This window comes from Tiliqua scincoides, chromosome 3 (genome assembly GCF_035046505.1).
Source record: "Tiliqua scincoides isolate rTilSci1 chromosome 3, rTilSci1.hap2, whole genome shotgun sequence".
NCBI lineage: Eukaryota > Metazoa > Chordata > Lepidosauria > Squamata > Scincidae > Tiliqua > Tiliqua scincoides.
This window is the reverse complement of record NC_089823.1, coordinates 39,622,761-39,638,505: the sequence shown is the minus strand read 5'-3', so window position 1 is coordinate 39,638,505 and position 15,745 is coordinate 39,622,761. Positions and strand designations below refer to the sequence as shown.

At 42.0% G+C, this 15,745-nt stretch overlaps 1 protein-coding gene across 4 annotated transcripts in view; it reads left to right on the top strand.

Moving 5' to 3' along the window:
- CD47 (CD47 molecule) overlaps positions 1-6,925 on the top strand; it is a 61,020-nt gene extending 54,095 nt beyond the window's left edge. For all 4 annotated transcript variants that reach the window (XM_066622412.1, XM_066622409.1, XM_066622410.1 and 1 more), the window contains one exon: positions 3,835-6,925. In XM_066622412.1, the coding sequence (XP_066478509.1) occupies positions 3,835-3,843 (9 nt within the window). In that variant the 3' untranslated portion in view covers positions 3,844-6,925. The remainder of the gene's footprint in view (positions 1-3,834) is intronic.
- Positions 6,926-15,745: the final 8,820 nt, after the last annotated feature.

Below are 15,745 nucleotides of genomic sequence, written 5' to 3'. Positions count from 1 at the left end.
AAAATCAAGAGAAGGACCAGTTTTGCTTGGATTGGGGAGAGTGCTGGCCTTCTAATTTCTTCCACATTACTTGGGATTCTGGCATGCTAGAAAGTAACTTTAAATTCTAATCTACTCTAATATTGTTGCTTCTCAACTGCTTTGAACTCTTTGCTTATCTAACTACTAACCTTTTGTTGTTTTGGCTTTCAAGATGGAAAAGGAGTTATGTTGGAATGATGGTGAGTAAATCTTGTGTGAATGTATCAGTTGTTCTTTTTTCAGTAAGTCCTTGTGGATTATTGTGTGATTGTGGTGTGTTGGCACAGTTGTTGTTGTTGTTTTTTAATAGAAGTGTATGTACACAATTAGCAGCGATAGTTCTTCCGCAGTTCTCATCACACTTTGATTCAAGCTTTGCTATTTTCTCATACATAAAGGGAAATATTTCACCTTTGACTCAGTATTTCTGGAGATGAACTAGAAAAGCATATGTTTCTGTGTTTTTTTTAACCCCAGCAGTGATATACCACAGCTTCATAACCACTTAAAATCTATTAGTTTGCCTTCTGATGTTCAAGGTCTTGTTCAGCTTAAATTCTGTCTTTAGGCTAATTGCAGTCATTCTACTTGTGTTGTGAAAGAAGTGCTGAAAGTGAATGCTGAGAAGGAAGGCACGCAGGGGATTGTGTAATCCCCCCCTCACCCTGTCAGCTTTGGTAAAGAGCCCATAGGTTCCTTGTTGCTCCCTCATTTGAGGATTCTGGCTTGTATACTTGAGAAATTGTGGCAGCTATCAAGTTTGGAATATCACTGAGGTAAAATTCCTAAGCCATAGGAAACCTTTGGAAGGTTTCTCAAAACACTTCTCCACCATGCTGCAGACCTCCAGGTAGATGTGTCACCCGGCTAGGGCAGTGTGGTGCTCCGGGAGGTGACATGACATAGCCCGGACGACGGCATCATTGCCACCCATGCCACCGTGTCTTCGACCCTCGCCTCTGATTGGCTCCACACCAGAAGCAGTTCACGACGTGGTGATGCTACAATGTCATTGCGTCACTGCCAAACTACTTCTGGGGTGCCTGTGCCAAGCAGCATCAACTCTGGGCCATCACTGACAGCAGAACTCACTGTTTATTTTCCTGATGGTCATTGTGAATGTGGGGGAGGGGAGTGTTGTTTAGCGGAAGGGTGGCACCTGCCCCAAGTGTAAAATGCACTGGTAATGCCACTGCTCCAGTTTAAGAGAGAAGGTCGAGGTGGAGGGCATTGGGTTAGTTTAGGCACACTTGAGTGGTTGTGTGTGCGAAACTCCCAGGCAGCCTCTTTACATCAGCCTGTAATTTCCCAAGTCCCTTTAAAAATAGCAGTGTCACACTGGCTACCGTGCAGTCCTCTGGCACCGAGGCTGATTTCAATGACAAGTTGCATATTTTTTGTTAGGTTTGTAATTTCACAATTGGGTTAGTTAAGGGCTCATGAGGGGATGCCATCTGGACCTAGTGATTTGTTAATTTTTAATTTTTCAATGTGTTTTAGCATCTCATCCCTTGTTACATTTATTTGACACAGTTCCTCAAGCTCCATCTTCAAGGTGGTCTGTTCAGGGGCAGGCATCTACCGTATGTCTTTCATAGCAAAGGCAGCTGCAAATAATTCATTCAGTTTTTCTGTCTCTCCATATCCTTTAACTTTCACCTTTATTCCTTTGTTCTCTATAGGTCCAGCCATTGGCAGGTTTCCAGTTTCTGACATTTAAATACGTTTTTATTGTTTGCCTTGAAGTTTTTAGCCGTGCGTTCCTCATCTTTTTTTTTTTTTACATCCCTTATTGTCAGCCTACATTTCTTGTGTCAGTTGGTGATACTTTTATGAAGACAAGAATACAAAAGATACACTTAACCCAATGTATTGTGTATCTTTAGTTTTGCACTTCTAAAAGTGGTGTTGACAACAGTCTCACACGGGCAAGGCTTCCATTTTCTGAAGACGCTTTCCTGCTTTTCATAGTTTCCTTTACTCCACCATCAGGGCCTAGGAGAGGGGGGTAAGGGGGTAATTTGTACCCAGCCCAACCTCAGAAAGGGGGCCCAGGAGCCAAAGGAAAGGGCCCAGAAAGTTCCTGGGATCTGACATTTTCCTGTCTCACCTGAACTCACTGCCTATGCATGATGCTGGGGCACAACCACGTGCATGCAGTGTTAATTGCTGCTGCAAGCCTTGCACACCAGGCCCAGGAATGCATCCATGACCCTCCTTAACACAGTGTCAAATCTGGGAGGAAACTGGCCTGCCACAGTAGTTCTTTGGCTTGTGGATCTCATAACCATGAGGGAGTGTATAGAAGCTCAGGGACCCAGCTGTGGGGTTACAGCTGCTGCAGAAGTACATTTTGGTCCATTCTAGTGTGAGCCTAAATACGATGATGCTATTTTTCTGCAATGGATTTTCTACATTTCAAAGATTTTTTTATTATTATCATTAACAGTATCTATTTGGAGAGACTTCGGAGTGTGTTTGGTTTTCAGTATGACTTTATCTAGCTGCCAGTGCCACGTGGTCGGGTAGACCTGGGCTCTGCATCAAGAAGCCTAGAAGACCTGGCCTCCAAAGACTATTTTGGCTGTCAGCACCCTCCCCCTCCCCTATTTCCCCCCCCCCCGTCTGCTTGATCCCATTGCCCCCCTCCCTCTTTGGGAAGGAGCCCAGAAGAAACTTTGTACCCCCTGATAAAATTCCTCTCATAGGCTCTGCTACCCATGAGCTATGCTGGCATCCTCCTGGCCCTGATGGTATCTTTCCTATTTAGTGCTGTATTCTAGTTGTGCTGTTTGTGTCCTTTAAATAAGTTCCATACACTTTGGAGAGGTTTAGCCCTCTTCATTCAGCTTCCTTTTTACTAGTCCCCTTGCTTCTGTGAAATCCTCTCTTTCTGAAGTCAAATATGCTTGTGCTGGAATTTTGTATAATCTATAATCCCTGTGATCTTGCCTTGGAGACCTTTCATTTATAGACTGCTGCTAGGAGGTGCTTGCTCACTGATGACCAGTGAACAGTCTGTGACAATAGGAGGAGTTGGGGTTGTAGTGGGTCCATGCATCATGTACAGTGGTGGTGGTGGTGTTTTGTAATGGAATAGTCACTAGCACTCTTCTTCTATAGCAGTAATCCAACAAACTAATAGCAAGTCATCACTTAAAGTTGTTTTAAGTTGTTTCATTATAAAGTTGATGAGAAAAAAAAAATAGACTCCTGGCCGGAGCCACTGTCTTGTGGAGTTTGCACATTCTCCTCATGGGTTTTCTCCAATCTGGAAAGCTCACATTTATTTCAGTTCCAATATTATAAGTGTTTGGGATCTTTATTTAGAAGTTCAGTAATGTTCTTGTGACTAGAAATATTCTGTAGGAACTTTAACTCTTGTTTGCATATATCATTACTTGGCCTCTGGTAAAACTGGTTTTGTTATAAGACATTTTGCTTATATGTAAACAAGAGTATGTGTAAATGGTTTTGGGGGAAAAAACCAACCAACCACATACTACGGTTTGCAGTAGCAGTTTGCAGCTGATTGTCAAAAGTGTAGAGATTTCAGAATTGTTTCTGAAATCCACATACTGATAGGTTTGCAGAACAAAAATAGTGGTAAAATGAGTTGATAGCGCTTTTTGTTCAGAAAATATCCACTGTCTCAATCTAATTTTTTCCCCAGTATTACAGGTATAAAAGCAATTTACTAGAACAATTTGAGATGCATTGGGTTTTGTTGCAAGGTGATCTTGCCTTTTAAAGAAGCATAGTACAGCGTTCAAAGTGTGATCTTGCATAATGTTTTTGTGTTGATTTTTCTAGCACGCCTAGTAAGGTAACGGAATCTGCTACAGTCCTGGAAACAAGTGGAGAGAGAGACTTTTGTTCATACACCGTGGCCTTGATGATGCACTACTCAAAGAAGAAGAAAATCAGGAAATTAGTTGTTTTGCATGTGGGGAGAAGTGCTGTAATGATTTACATGATGTAATTTTATAGTCTCACAGCAGCTGTAGTAGAGTTCAAAAGAGCAGTGAGTGTCTGCACGTGAGCTTTTCTCTTTGGGGGGTGGATGAGGACAAGCATACAAAAGACTCTTTTAACCCACTGTATTGTGTCTCTTTAGTATTGCACTTCTGAGAATGGTGTTGAACTGCCACTTTGCATAAAACCCAAATTTCAAGATGGACTACTTTCAGCCACCACAGTGTCAACAGTGTTGATATGTTAGCTGCCTTCTGCACTGGACCATTTTCTATGCCACCGAACATTGATTTTTGTATGCAAAGTGGTGCTCCAGCCTCAAATTGTGGCAGCTGCACAGCAACAGTGCTGAAGGTGGATTGTAGAAGGACTGGTTGCTCAATTTTTTTTATGTTTGGAATAACTGCCCTGTACCAATTTATTTTGTCCTTCATTGATAGTACAGAACTAATGTAAACCAATTTTCAGGCTACCTGCCAACATCGGTCTTGTATCTAAAAAGGTCTTGAGCAAAACCAGCACTGGTATGTTTGAAAAGTACCTTAAGTTCACAGACCAAACTTCTATGGGACCACTTAAGCAAATTTTTGTATTGCATGATAAATGGATAGTATTTTCTCTCTTGGTTTTACTCACTGTCCTCTTAAAAACCAATCCAAGCCAATCTATCTTTTGATGTTTTCTATGGCAAATGCAGAAATAACATTCGGATAAGAGAACTATTTATATAAGCTTTATTCATACCTGTATGGTGTGAATAGCAGTGGATATAGTACAGGGTAAACAAATGCTGTCCCTAGGATCATATTTTTAAAGAAAACTATGGCACTTTGTCTTTTCTAAAGAAGAGATTGATTTCCAGCTCTTTCAGATCACAAAAGTCCCCATCCACCTATGTGGTAATATTCCTGCTGTATATATTGTACTACTTGTGTGCTTTAGTGATCAATGTTGTAGCCCAAGTAACTTTTCCCATTGTTCTGTTCTTTAATTGAAATGCCCCGTGAAAGCAGGAGCCAAGGTCAGCTTTAGTGACTCAAATCTCAACTTGCATAGTGCTGAATGTAATCCTTTAATGTTCATAAAACTGAGAATTGTGCATTAAAAAAAGAAATAATTTTCTACAGTCAGTACTTCTCAGAAGTATACATATAGAAACAGGAGCTCTTCTAAGAGACCATAAGCTGCCAGCTTTCCAAATTGCTTTCAGTTCAAGAATTTGCAGCCTGTAATCCCTGTGATCTTGCCTTTTAATGAATTACTTGCACAGGTTTTATGCAAGAGGATCCAAGTAACTCTGTTCTTGTGCCTGGTCAATTCTTGCAGACACTGAAATATCCTGTACAGAATCCACTGAGCATCTATTGCATATTCCATAAAAATGCCTTGTCTTGCCTATCACCTGTCCACTGAGAGTTCATCCACTATAAATCTATTGCAAGAGCAGTTGCCTTAGTTAAAACAACACTGTTGTTGTTCTGAGCCCTTAACTTGAAATTAACTGATTTTTGTATATTCAGATTAGATTTCAGGAATTAAATATAAAAAAACTTAATTGTTTTCACATTTTAAAAGGTATTTTGTTTTTGTGTTTTTTTTTTGAACAATATTTATTCCATTTTTACCCCGCATTTCTCCCAGATGGGCACTCAAAGCAGCTTACAAAAACATATATATAATTCATAAGCAGTTAAAGCAGCACTTGTCCCCTCAGTATTCACTACCCTTCTTGTGCAACAAAAAAGAAGGAAGGAAGGCTGGGTGCACTGGGCTTCATTCATAGCTAAAGTCCTGATGCTGCAAATGTGGAAGACAAATCTCAACCTACCCTGTGCTGGATGTATAAGTTGAGTCTAGCAATTAATTAGCATAAAGATTGTTTGAAAAGGGGACCCACTAGAGAATGATGAATTCTTGATGAATGAAATTTGGTTCACATATCTGGAATGCTGGGCTCCCTGGGAACATGAATATTGTATATTGCCTCTGATTCAGATATTTAGTTTATTTTTAGATTCATCAGGTAGTTAGTAGCTCATGTTTCCAGTCTTTTTACTAGGTCCCTGGGGCATGCTGTAATTCAGTCTCTAACTACTACTAAACTGGTAGAAGGAGGGTGGGTTCATTCATATGTCTAGTCTTAGCAATGCAAGATCCAGAATGGAGACCACTTGTTCAACAAGCCTTGTGAGAAAGTTCATGAATATTCATATAAAGATGGCAGGGTAAGTGACTAGGTTGTCCACTTGGCCATAATGCTTAAGATAACTGCTGTCCATCATTAGGATATTTACTGGGGGTCAGTCTTGCCACTATTCTGAATGCAAACCAAATTCAATGTTTTGTAGTAGTTGGCAAACAGTGAGTTTCAAAGCACTGGAGTAGGTGTAGTTTATCCCGCCCATAACATTCCATTTTTGGATTACATGGAAGTTGGTTCATCTCATGCTACCTATGAAATTGAAATTCTGCTATTTCATTTGCCTTGCAAATCATATATAACTTTGTCTAAGACTTGTATAAAAGGAAGCTGCTGTAAAGTCACAGTATAACCCTGGTAGTGAAACCAAATTTTTTTCCTGTAAATGAAATGTGTGACTGAGACTTAATGGAAAGTCTTGATTTCTGCACATGCCCTTATGATAACGGTGCTGCGTGCAAGAGCCCTGCTATAGATTTCTTGTGGCTGCCATGAAAAAGCTGTGTTCTATTCCCTAAATTCTTTTCCCTCATGTTTTAAGAAACCAAAGTGGTTATGGCTGTGTTAATGATTGTGTGGGTTCAGTTTTTGTATAGATATGAAGCCAAATCCTTGTTGTTTGACCATTTGGAAAATTCTTCAATCTTTTAACCATCATAGCATATGTTTATTTATTGAACATAGCTTTGTAAATATAACTATAATTAAAATAAAACAATTTTAAAACTTTTTGTGTTTCTGCTTGAGTCAACCCAGCTCCCAACAACAATTTCAAGGTCTGCTAGACTGCTTTTCCATCACAGCAACCCTGCAAATGGTTGTAAATTGCTACAAATTCCCTTTTTAACAGTGTGTATAACAATACTGTTTTTTCATTGAAAATGTGAACCTTTAAAATGGAGAAGGTCAGTAATGTGCTGGTTGACCAGTGTTTGAAACGGTGTATTCAGTACCAGCCTAAATTACTGTATAGTAGTTTTATAAAAATTCAATATCTTTAAGAAATAACGCTTAGATCATTAAATGCCTGAGAGTTAGAAGCTTCAATGCAAATACAATGGAAATGGACTTCACCAAGCGTTTAACACCCTGCTTCGGGGAGTCCTGCTACTTTGTTCTTTACTCCATTTCAAGCTTTGTGGTACATAGTGTACATTATTCAGTCTAGTTATATACAGTATTTAGTAGTTGAAAACAAAACAAACTGCTGTTTAATTATTTGGCTTGAGACATTTGAGGAGAAGCTGTGGGTGAAAGGAAATTATACCTTCATATTGGATGCTTGCCAGACTCAAGTAAGCAGATTGCGTTTGACAGTTCCCTTTCATTCAGAGGTGTTACAGCATATTCCTTGAATATTCATTTGTGTATAATACATATATATGTAAAAAAAACTCCAATGTATCTTACCAGTGCTATCAAAGAGTGGACATAAACTGTACAGGCAACTCCTTCAGAGTGCATCTCAATCTGTGATCGACATAGAAAGAAGGGGGCGTCACAGCACAGTACATAAGAACAGCCCCACTGGATCAGGCCATAGGCCCATCTAGTCCAGCTTCCTGTATCTCACAGCGGCCCACCAAATGCCCCAGGGAGCACACCAGATAACAAGAGACCTCATCCTGGTGCCCTCCCTTGCATCTGGCATTCTGACATAGCCCATTTCTAAAATCAGGAGGTTGTACATACACATTATGGCTTGTAACCCGTAATGGATTTTTCCTCCAGAAACTTGTCCAATCCCCTTTTAAAGGCATCCAGTAAATTACACTTTGCACTCTCTAATGTACATGTATCATATCAGCAGCTTGAACAGCAATGTATGCTACAGCCATTGTCCTGTTGCTCCTTTGCCGTATCGTCTCCCTCCTCTTGTTACGCTGTAGCTGGTTCTCTAAAACAGACTAGTTCCATCTCAAGAACCCAGCAGTGGGACCATTTTCCAGCAAGATGAACTGATAACAGTAGCAAGGGGAGGCAAACAGTTTCCTCTGTGCCCTGCTGCTGGGAAAGCAGGCTTCTGAAACTCAGCTCCTGAGATAGAAGCCAATAATAATAATAATAATAATAATAATAATAATAAACTTTATTTATATCCCGCCCTTCTCCCTAAAGGGACCCAGGGCAGCTAACTGTAAGCCAACTGTAAGCACTTCTTTCTGCATTGGGAAGATGGTGGTGGTGATGGCAGTAGCCCTGACAGAGTGACCAGTCAAAGTAGTTATTTGATTCACTGATACACAACAGGCACATTTAAAAAAAGAAAAGAACTGGAAGTGTGTAGTGCTGCAGTTCTTTTTGATGCAAGTCTTTCTTGGCTTCTAGTTTGGCCACTCACATCTTTTCAAACATGCCCATTCCATGAGTAGACAATACCAATGGACAGATTTTTTGGGCAAGAGAGTTTCTCACTTCAACTTGGGTAACTACCTTAATGAAATGCAGACAATTAAATGCATTTTATGATAGACTGCATCAGAGAAGATATCTGTTAATGGAGACAGCAAGCAGTGAGCAGCATTTTGCAGAAATTCTACAGCATAATTCAAGTTTTGATACTGTAATGGGTTTTGAGATGAGAGTGTCAAGCACAGTAGGGTGTTGGATTAGCTTCTAATATAGATCAAGCATAGTATTGGGGCACAATTGTCCAAGAGTAGGGTGGTCTACAGATGTTCTGCGCATCTTAAGCATAGGCAGCATTATTCAATCTAAGGGGCCCACACCAGAGTACAAATCCCTTCTTGTGTCTGTCCATCCATTGCTAAACCTCCATGCTGAGCTCCATGCTGCATGGAGCTCAGCTTGGAGCCACAGAGCTTTCAGAGAACACTTCTAGGAGATAGTTTCAGTGGCAAAGGTCCACTCCTTCCCATTTCAACATTTCCGCATACATCACACAAAGTCACTAGAAACAGTCTCAAAGGTTTTTGGAATCCATCAACATACTTTCACAGTAAAGTGCAGAATTGTGACAACGGTCTTGTCCTGGTGACCCTAATAGTTAGAACACTGATTTCTAAGTATAGTACAAATTTCAAAGTCTGCCCCGCTTCGTGTTTCAGGCATCTTTTTGAGGAGGGCTCTTGCCATGTTATATGAAGGGTACGCAGACTGAAAGTACAGTACACTTTGTAATTCAAATGACAAAACATAAGTTTTTACAAACTGCTTGAGGCTAGTGACTTTAGTAATAAAAATACTCAACAAGCTGCTAGTACAAATCTGTTGGGTTTTTAAAAAACCACTTTGCAGGAAAGAGCTATAAAATAACACTTGTTTATATATTTTTTAAAAATTCAGCTGGGTTCGTCAGCTTTCAATCCTTACCTAATGGTTCTGCCTTTATTTAAGCTTGCCTCTTGTGCTGCATTTTTCTGAAAAACCATTTCAGTGGCTTATATTTCTTTATTTTTCTCCTTTAAAGCTGTGTGGATTGTCAGTCTGCAGTATTACACTAAGCTTTGATGGAACTGTAGAAATCCCATATGTATTACATTTTTGTCCTTCTCTTTTGGAGTGCTCTCCTTCCACTTGTTCACCAGACTTGATGATATGTCAACAGGTCTGGAGAGCGATGACCTAATCTCTTTCAAGATCTTCAGTGCTTGAACTGAGGTTGTGCACATCCAGCTCCAACCTTCTCTTGATGAGTTCTCTTCTGCAGTCAGATAGTTCCATGTTTTGCAGAGGGTCTACAGATCATCAAGTGTCCTTTCTAGTTCTGAGATATTACCAGTGAGCATGAAATCTCTTGAGAAGCATGAAATCAAGCAGTTTTGTCTACATTGTGTTGGAAGTGATAGAATGGGTGTAATCCATTCAATCCCAAGTATTAAAAGATAAGGTTCTTTCAACAAGAAAGCACAATTAATGATAATAGAGCAGAAAAGATAATTAAATATGCTTTTGCCAAGATAGTATAATGTAGGCTGAGTCATGTTTTTCTGTGGTTACCTAGTTAATTGAGAGAGAATGATATGTAACACCATCTTACAACCTACATGGAAAGTGACTAGGCTGATCAAAAACAGTTCCCATTTCAAAGCCATTCTATAATGGTTTGCATTTCAAATGGTGTGTCCCAGGAATTGCCTTGAAATATACAGTATGTACTTCATTGATTTGTTTCAGCTTATTCATACAGTCAACCGCTTGCCTTATTAAAACCTGTGTGTGCTTCCAGGGACTGATTCTAGCAGTTAATACACTGTTCAGATCCACTCTGAATTCCATTCTTCACCTGTTTCAGTGAATTAAATATTATAGCTGGAAGTCATGTTAGTGGTATAAACGTTATCTTCAGAATAGGTATTTTAAATTGCTTTTGTGAGGAACCACCATTCTTACCCATCCAATATTTCTGTAAAAGATAAATGAAATCACATCTCTAAGTACTCAGTGATGTACTTCCTTTTTTCACATATAGCACTACTGATTTGTAGTTCTCCAGGGAAAAACCCGCCATCCCAGGTTGTAGCCCTAATGGGGAGCCACGGCCAATGGCCCAGTAGGTCAAGGGAGCTGCCAGTCAAAAAAAGTTTGTGAACCACTGACTTACAGTGATGATTCAAACATAGAATATTTACTAGCTAAACAATTGATTGGAATGTTACTTAAGTTCAATCTATGCTGAGCAAAGTTTAAATTTCACCTGATTAAACTGAACCTTACTTTAAATTCAGAAAGAAGTGTGCATCTATAAGATGACCAAACTGACTGTTAATGAGTCACTTTCCCGGTTATATGATAACTTTCTGCATACTTTATTAGTTGCAGTCACAAGAGGGGTCTGGCACGTGTTGCATGAATAACAGTAAATCAATTGTTGAGAGACCTGAAAATTCAACTGCCAATACGCTCTGCTTAGTCTGTCCCAGTAGGGTGACAATGTCATATTGAATAATGGAATCATCTGAGGTTTGAGCCGCAGTTATTTTCTGCTGTTCAGCAGAATGCAAAGTGGAGAATTCATTCAAAGAACAGTAGAAATAAATGACTCAGCTCTGGCATAAAAGTTGCATCTCTATGACTTTTTAAAGGGATGGTATCCATTTTTTTGCAGACTTCTTAAAACTTTTCTCTGATAATAGTGTCAAATTATTTTATAAGTTGTTGGAAAGGGTGGGCTGCTCCTGAAGAGTTCAACACCAGAGCATCTCTCTTTGTTCTAGCTAAGACTTGACAAAAGGGGACCTGTGTTTGTGTGTAATGCAGACACACATTACACCAGTGGTTCCCAACCTTTAGGAGCTCGTGGACCACAAGCAAAAATTGGAATCGTCATGGACCACATGCAATGCCAGCTGTGGCCAGTTTGTTCTCCGCCCTCTCTCATGATCCATGGACAAGCATCTCCCAAGTGAACACACCCCCATGGACTACCAGAGAGGGTGGAGAAAGGACCACCTGCAGCCATCACTTCAGTGCTGGCTGTAAACATTCCGTTCTTATGTTCTCTCTGGTGGTCCATAAGGGAGCGCTTGCTCAGCAGTATGCTGGAAGTGATCAAAGGTAATTTTTCTCCTCGCGGACTACTTCTCAGGGTCTTGTGGACCACCTGTGGTCCACGGACCACAGGTTGGGAACCAGTGAATTACACAATGTGGCCGTGGGCCTTCCTTCCTTCCTGACTGGCTCAGGCATGGGCTATCAAAATTCTTAGGGTGATTTCACCTGATAGCTGAAATTTGGAACACAAGTAATCCAAAGGAATGTTCCACCCCCTTCCTGATACGCGTTGTCCACACACCTCTGGGACCTGCTGTCAATGGCTGTGGACCACCAGCAAAGAAAACCTTATATGTTCTTCCAGATGGTTGCCTGCAACAATTTTGTCCCAGAACAATGCTACACAATACTTTCAGTTGTGAGCCGTCAAGAGATACATCATTGGGTAGCTTGGCAGGTATGCATAAGTCCCAAGTCCTTGTTTGCCATTTTGTTTTGCTGCTGTGTAAAACTGTTTTTATTTAGTTGCCAACATCAAGAGACATTCAACGACAATTAAAAGTTGGTGCTGCAAATCTACTGAGATTCTAATTTTGTATTTCCTGAGTGGTTTTACAAAGTTCTAAAACAGGCTGTTTCTTTCTAGTTATCAGATTTGCACAACAGGGGACCCCAACCAGCTAAAACTGTAGCTGTCTATGGAGACCTAACAGGGACTTGATAAACCCACCTAGTACTGGGAGGGGGAGGAGACTATTAAGCACCTGGCAGACTACAATAATACAATAGTATTAATAATACTATTAATAATACTGTTAATAATACAATACTACATGGCTGTGTTTTGCTTGAGGGATCATGACTTGTGCACACCTGTTCTGTACAGAAATAATTTTGGGAGAGTTTGCCAATTTAATCTTTAAGTAATAACTGATGAAAGTGAAGCACTAAAGATAACCAATGAAGGAAGTCAGCAAAAAGAAATCATGGCAGTGACAAACAGAAGGAACAGTAATGACTACAAGTCAAGAAAAGAAATGAAAGCATAGGAAAGAATAATCCAAGCTCATTTTTCTCTACTTGTCTGATATGAGGGAAGGGGGAGGCCTGAAAGGAACTACCACTAATGTAATGTGATTGCTATATAATATAGAAGCGCCTGACTTAGCAGGTGAACATAGCATGCAAGCTCTTTTGTACCACAAGTCAATAGATCAATGCACGGTAGATGCCCCAAAATGGATTATTTCTAGCACAGCCACCACCATTGTAGAATTAACTTGCCCTCATGCAGAAGGTCCTTGTGCTAGCCAACAAATTGAGTCAAGGAAAGACAAAGGTTCAAGAGTCAGTGTTTGCTTTGTAATTTTAGACTTTCGGCACACATTTGTGTGTAATACCCTCTGCCTTTCACTTGGTGCTACTACATGGAAAAATGCAGTGGAGATCCTCCAACCCTTCTAGCAAAGTTATTTTTGGATCTGACCAACTTACGTAACTCGGCTAAACTTCTCAGTGATGACTCTCTATTCTGTACGCATCACCCTCAAATCCATTTCAGTGGTTAAGTATCAGGTTGACTATGAAAGAGAATGGAAAATGAGCATGAAAGAAATGATGGGTTGTATTCCAAAAAAGTTAGTCATGATGCTGCACGATTGAAATCAGCATGATGCATTGGTTGTGACTAGTTTAATCCCCTTAATTTCCATGTGATGTATGACTAATTTCTTTGGAGGCAACCCTGTGCTGGAAAATCAAACCACCTCCTGCAGTCTCTATAAAATCAGCATGTGACCTATTGCTGTTCTTTATTCATGTGCAGCGCAATCCTATCTTGCACTGGAACAGGTAGGCCAGGAGGCCTGCACTGAATCCAGCACAAGATTTGGGCCAGCAGTGGCTCAGCCAGAGGCAAGGGGAAACTCTTCCCCTTATTCTTGGGTAAGCCACTACAGCCCTTAAGGGTCTCCTTGGACTTGCTCCACTTCAGGAGGTTTCACAAGTCTGAGGAGTTTGGAGTGGCTTGGAGCTGCTCCATAGTATAGTATTGGCAACCTTCAGTCTCGAAAGACTATGGTATCGCGCTCTGAAAGGTGGTTCTGGCACAGCGTCTAGTGTGGCTGAAAAGGCCAATCCAGGAGTGACAATCCCTTCCACACCGGGAGCAAGTGCAGTCTGTCCCTGGTCTGTCTCCCTGGCTATGGGCCTTCCTTCTTTGCCTCTTAGCCTCAGACTGTTGGCAAAGTGTCTCTTCAAACTGGGAAAGGCCATGCTGCACAGCCTGCCTCCAAGCGGGCCGCTCAGAGGCCAGGGTTTCCCACTTGTTGAGGTCCATCCCTAAGGCCTTCAGATCCCTCTTGCAGATGTCCTTGTATCGCAGCTGTGGTCTACCTGTAGGGTGCTTTCCTTGCACGAGTTCTCCATAGAGGAGATCCTTTGGGATCCGGCCATCATCCATTCTCACGACATGACCAAGCCAACGCAGGCGTCTCTGTTTCAGCAGTGAATACATGCTAGGGATTCCAGCACGTTCCAGGACTGTGTTGTTTGGAACTTTGTCCTGCCAGGTGATGTTGAGGATGCGTCGGAGGCAGCGCATGTGGAAAGCGCTCAGTTTCCTCTCCTGTTGTGAGCGAAGAGTCCATGACTCGCTGCAGTACAGAAGTGTACTCAGGACGCAAGCTCTGTAGACCTGGATCTTGGTATGTTCCGTCAGCTTCTTGTTGGACCAGACTCTCTTTGTGAGTCTGGAAAACTTGGTAGCTGCTTTACCGATGCGCTTGTTTAGCTCGGTATCGAGAGAATGTGTGTCGGAGATCGTTGAGCCAAGGTACACAAAGTCATGGACAACCTCCAGTTCATGCTCAGAGATTGTAATGCAGGGAGGTGAGTCCACATCCTGAACCATGACCTGTGTTTTCTTCAGGCTGATTGTCAGTCCAAAATCTTGGCAGGCCTTGCTAAAACGATCCATGAGCTGCTGGAGATCTTTGGCAGAGTGGGTAGTGACAGCTGCATCGTTGGCAAAGAGGAAGTCACGCAGACATTTCAGCTGGACTTTGGATTTTGCTCTCAGTCTGGAGAGGTTGAAGAGCTTTCCGTCTGATCTGGTCCGGAGATAGATGCCTTCTGTTGCAGTTCCAAAGGCCTGCTTCAGCAGGACAGCGAAGAAAATCCCAAACAAGGTTGGTGCAAGAACACAGCCCTGCTTCACTCCGCTTCGGATGTCAAAAGGGTCTGATGTGGAGCCATCGAAGACAACAGTGCCCTTCATGTCCTTGTGGAAAGATCTGATGATGCTGAGGAGCCTGGGTGGACATCCAATCTTGGGGAGAATCTTGAAGAGGCCGTCTCTGCTGACCAGGTCGAAAGCCTTCGTGAGATCTATGAAGGCTATAAAGAGTGGCTGTCGTTGTTCTCTGCATTTCTCCTGCAGTTGTCTAAGGGAGAATACCATATCAGTGGTGGACCTGTTGGCTCGGAATCCACACTGCGATTCTGGATAGACGCTCTCTGCAAGTACCTGGAGCCTCTTTAGTACAACTCGGGCAAACAGCTTTCCTACAACGCTAAGGAGAGAGATGCCGCGGTAGTTGTTGCAGTCACCCCTGTCACCTTTGTTCTTGTACAGCGTGATGATGTTTGCATCCCTCATGTCTTGAGGTACTCCACCTTCTCTCCAGCAGAGACAGAGGATTTCATGCAGCTCAGTGACGATGATCTCTTTGCAGCATTTTAGGACTTCAGCAGGGATGCTGTCTTTTCCAGGTGCCTTGCCAAAGGCAAGGGAGTCCAGGGCCATGTGAAGTTCTTCTAGGATTGGTTCACTGTCAATGGAAGCTGCTCCATGCTGCTCAGGGAATGGGGTTAGGAACCGGCATAACTGCCAGGTCCCAGCCCCACCTCACACTCCCCACCCGCCCGCCCGCCCGCCCCCTGGAACGCCTTCCACCCACCCTCCCTCTGCCCTGGAATGCCTCCCTCCCACCTCCTCCCCACCCTCCCCAGACACCTGCATCGACTGAGTTCGGCCAACTCAACCCTCCCCCCCCCAAGTCAGCGTGGAGGCTGAAGGCAACCTCCATGGGCCAG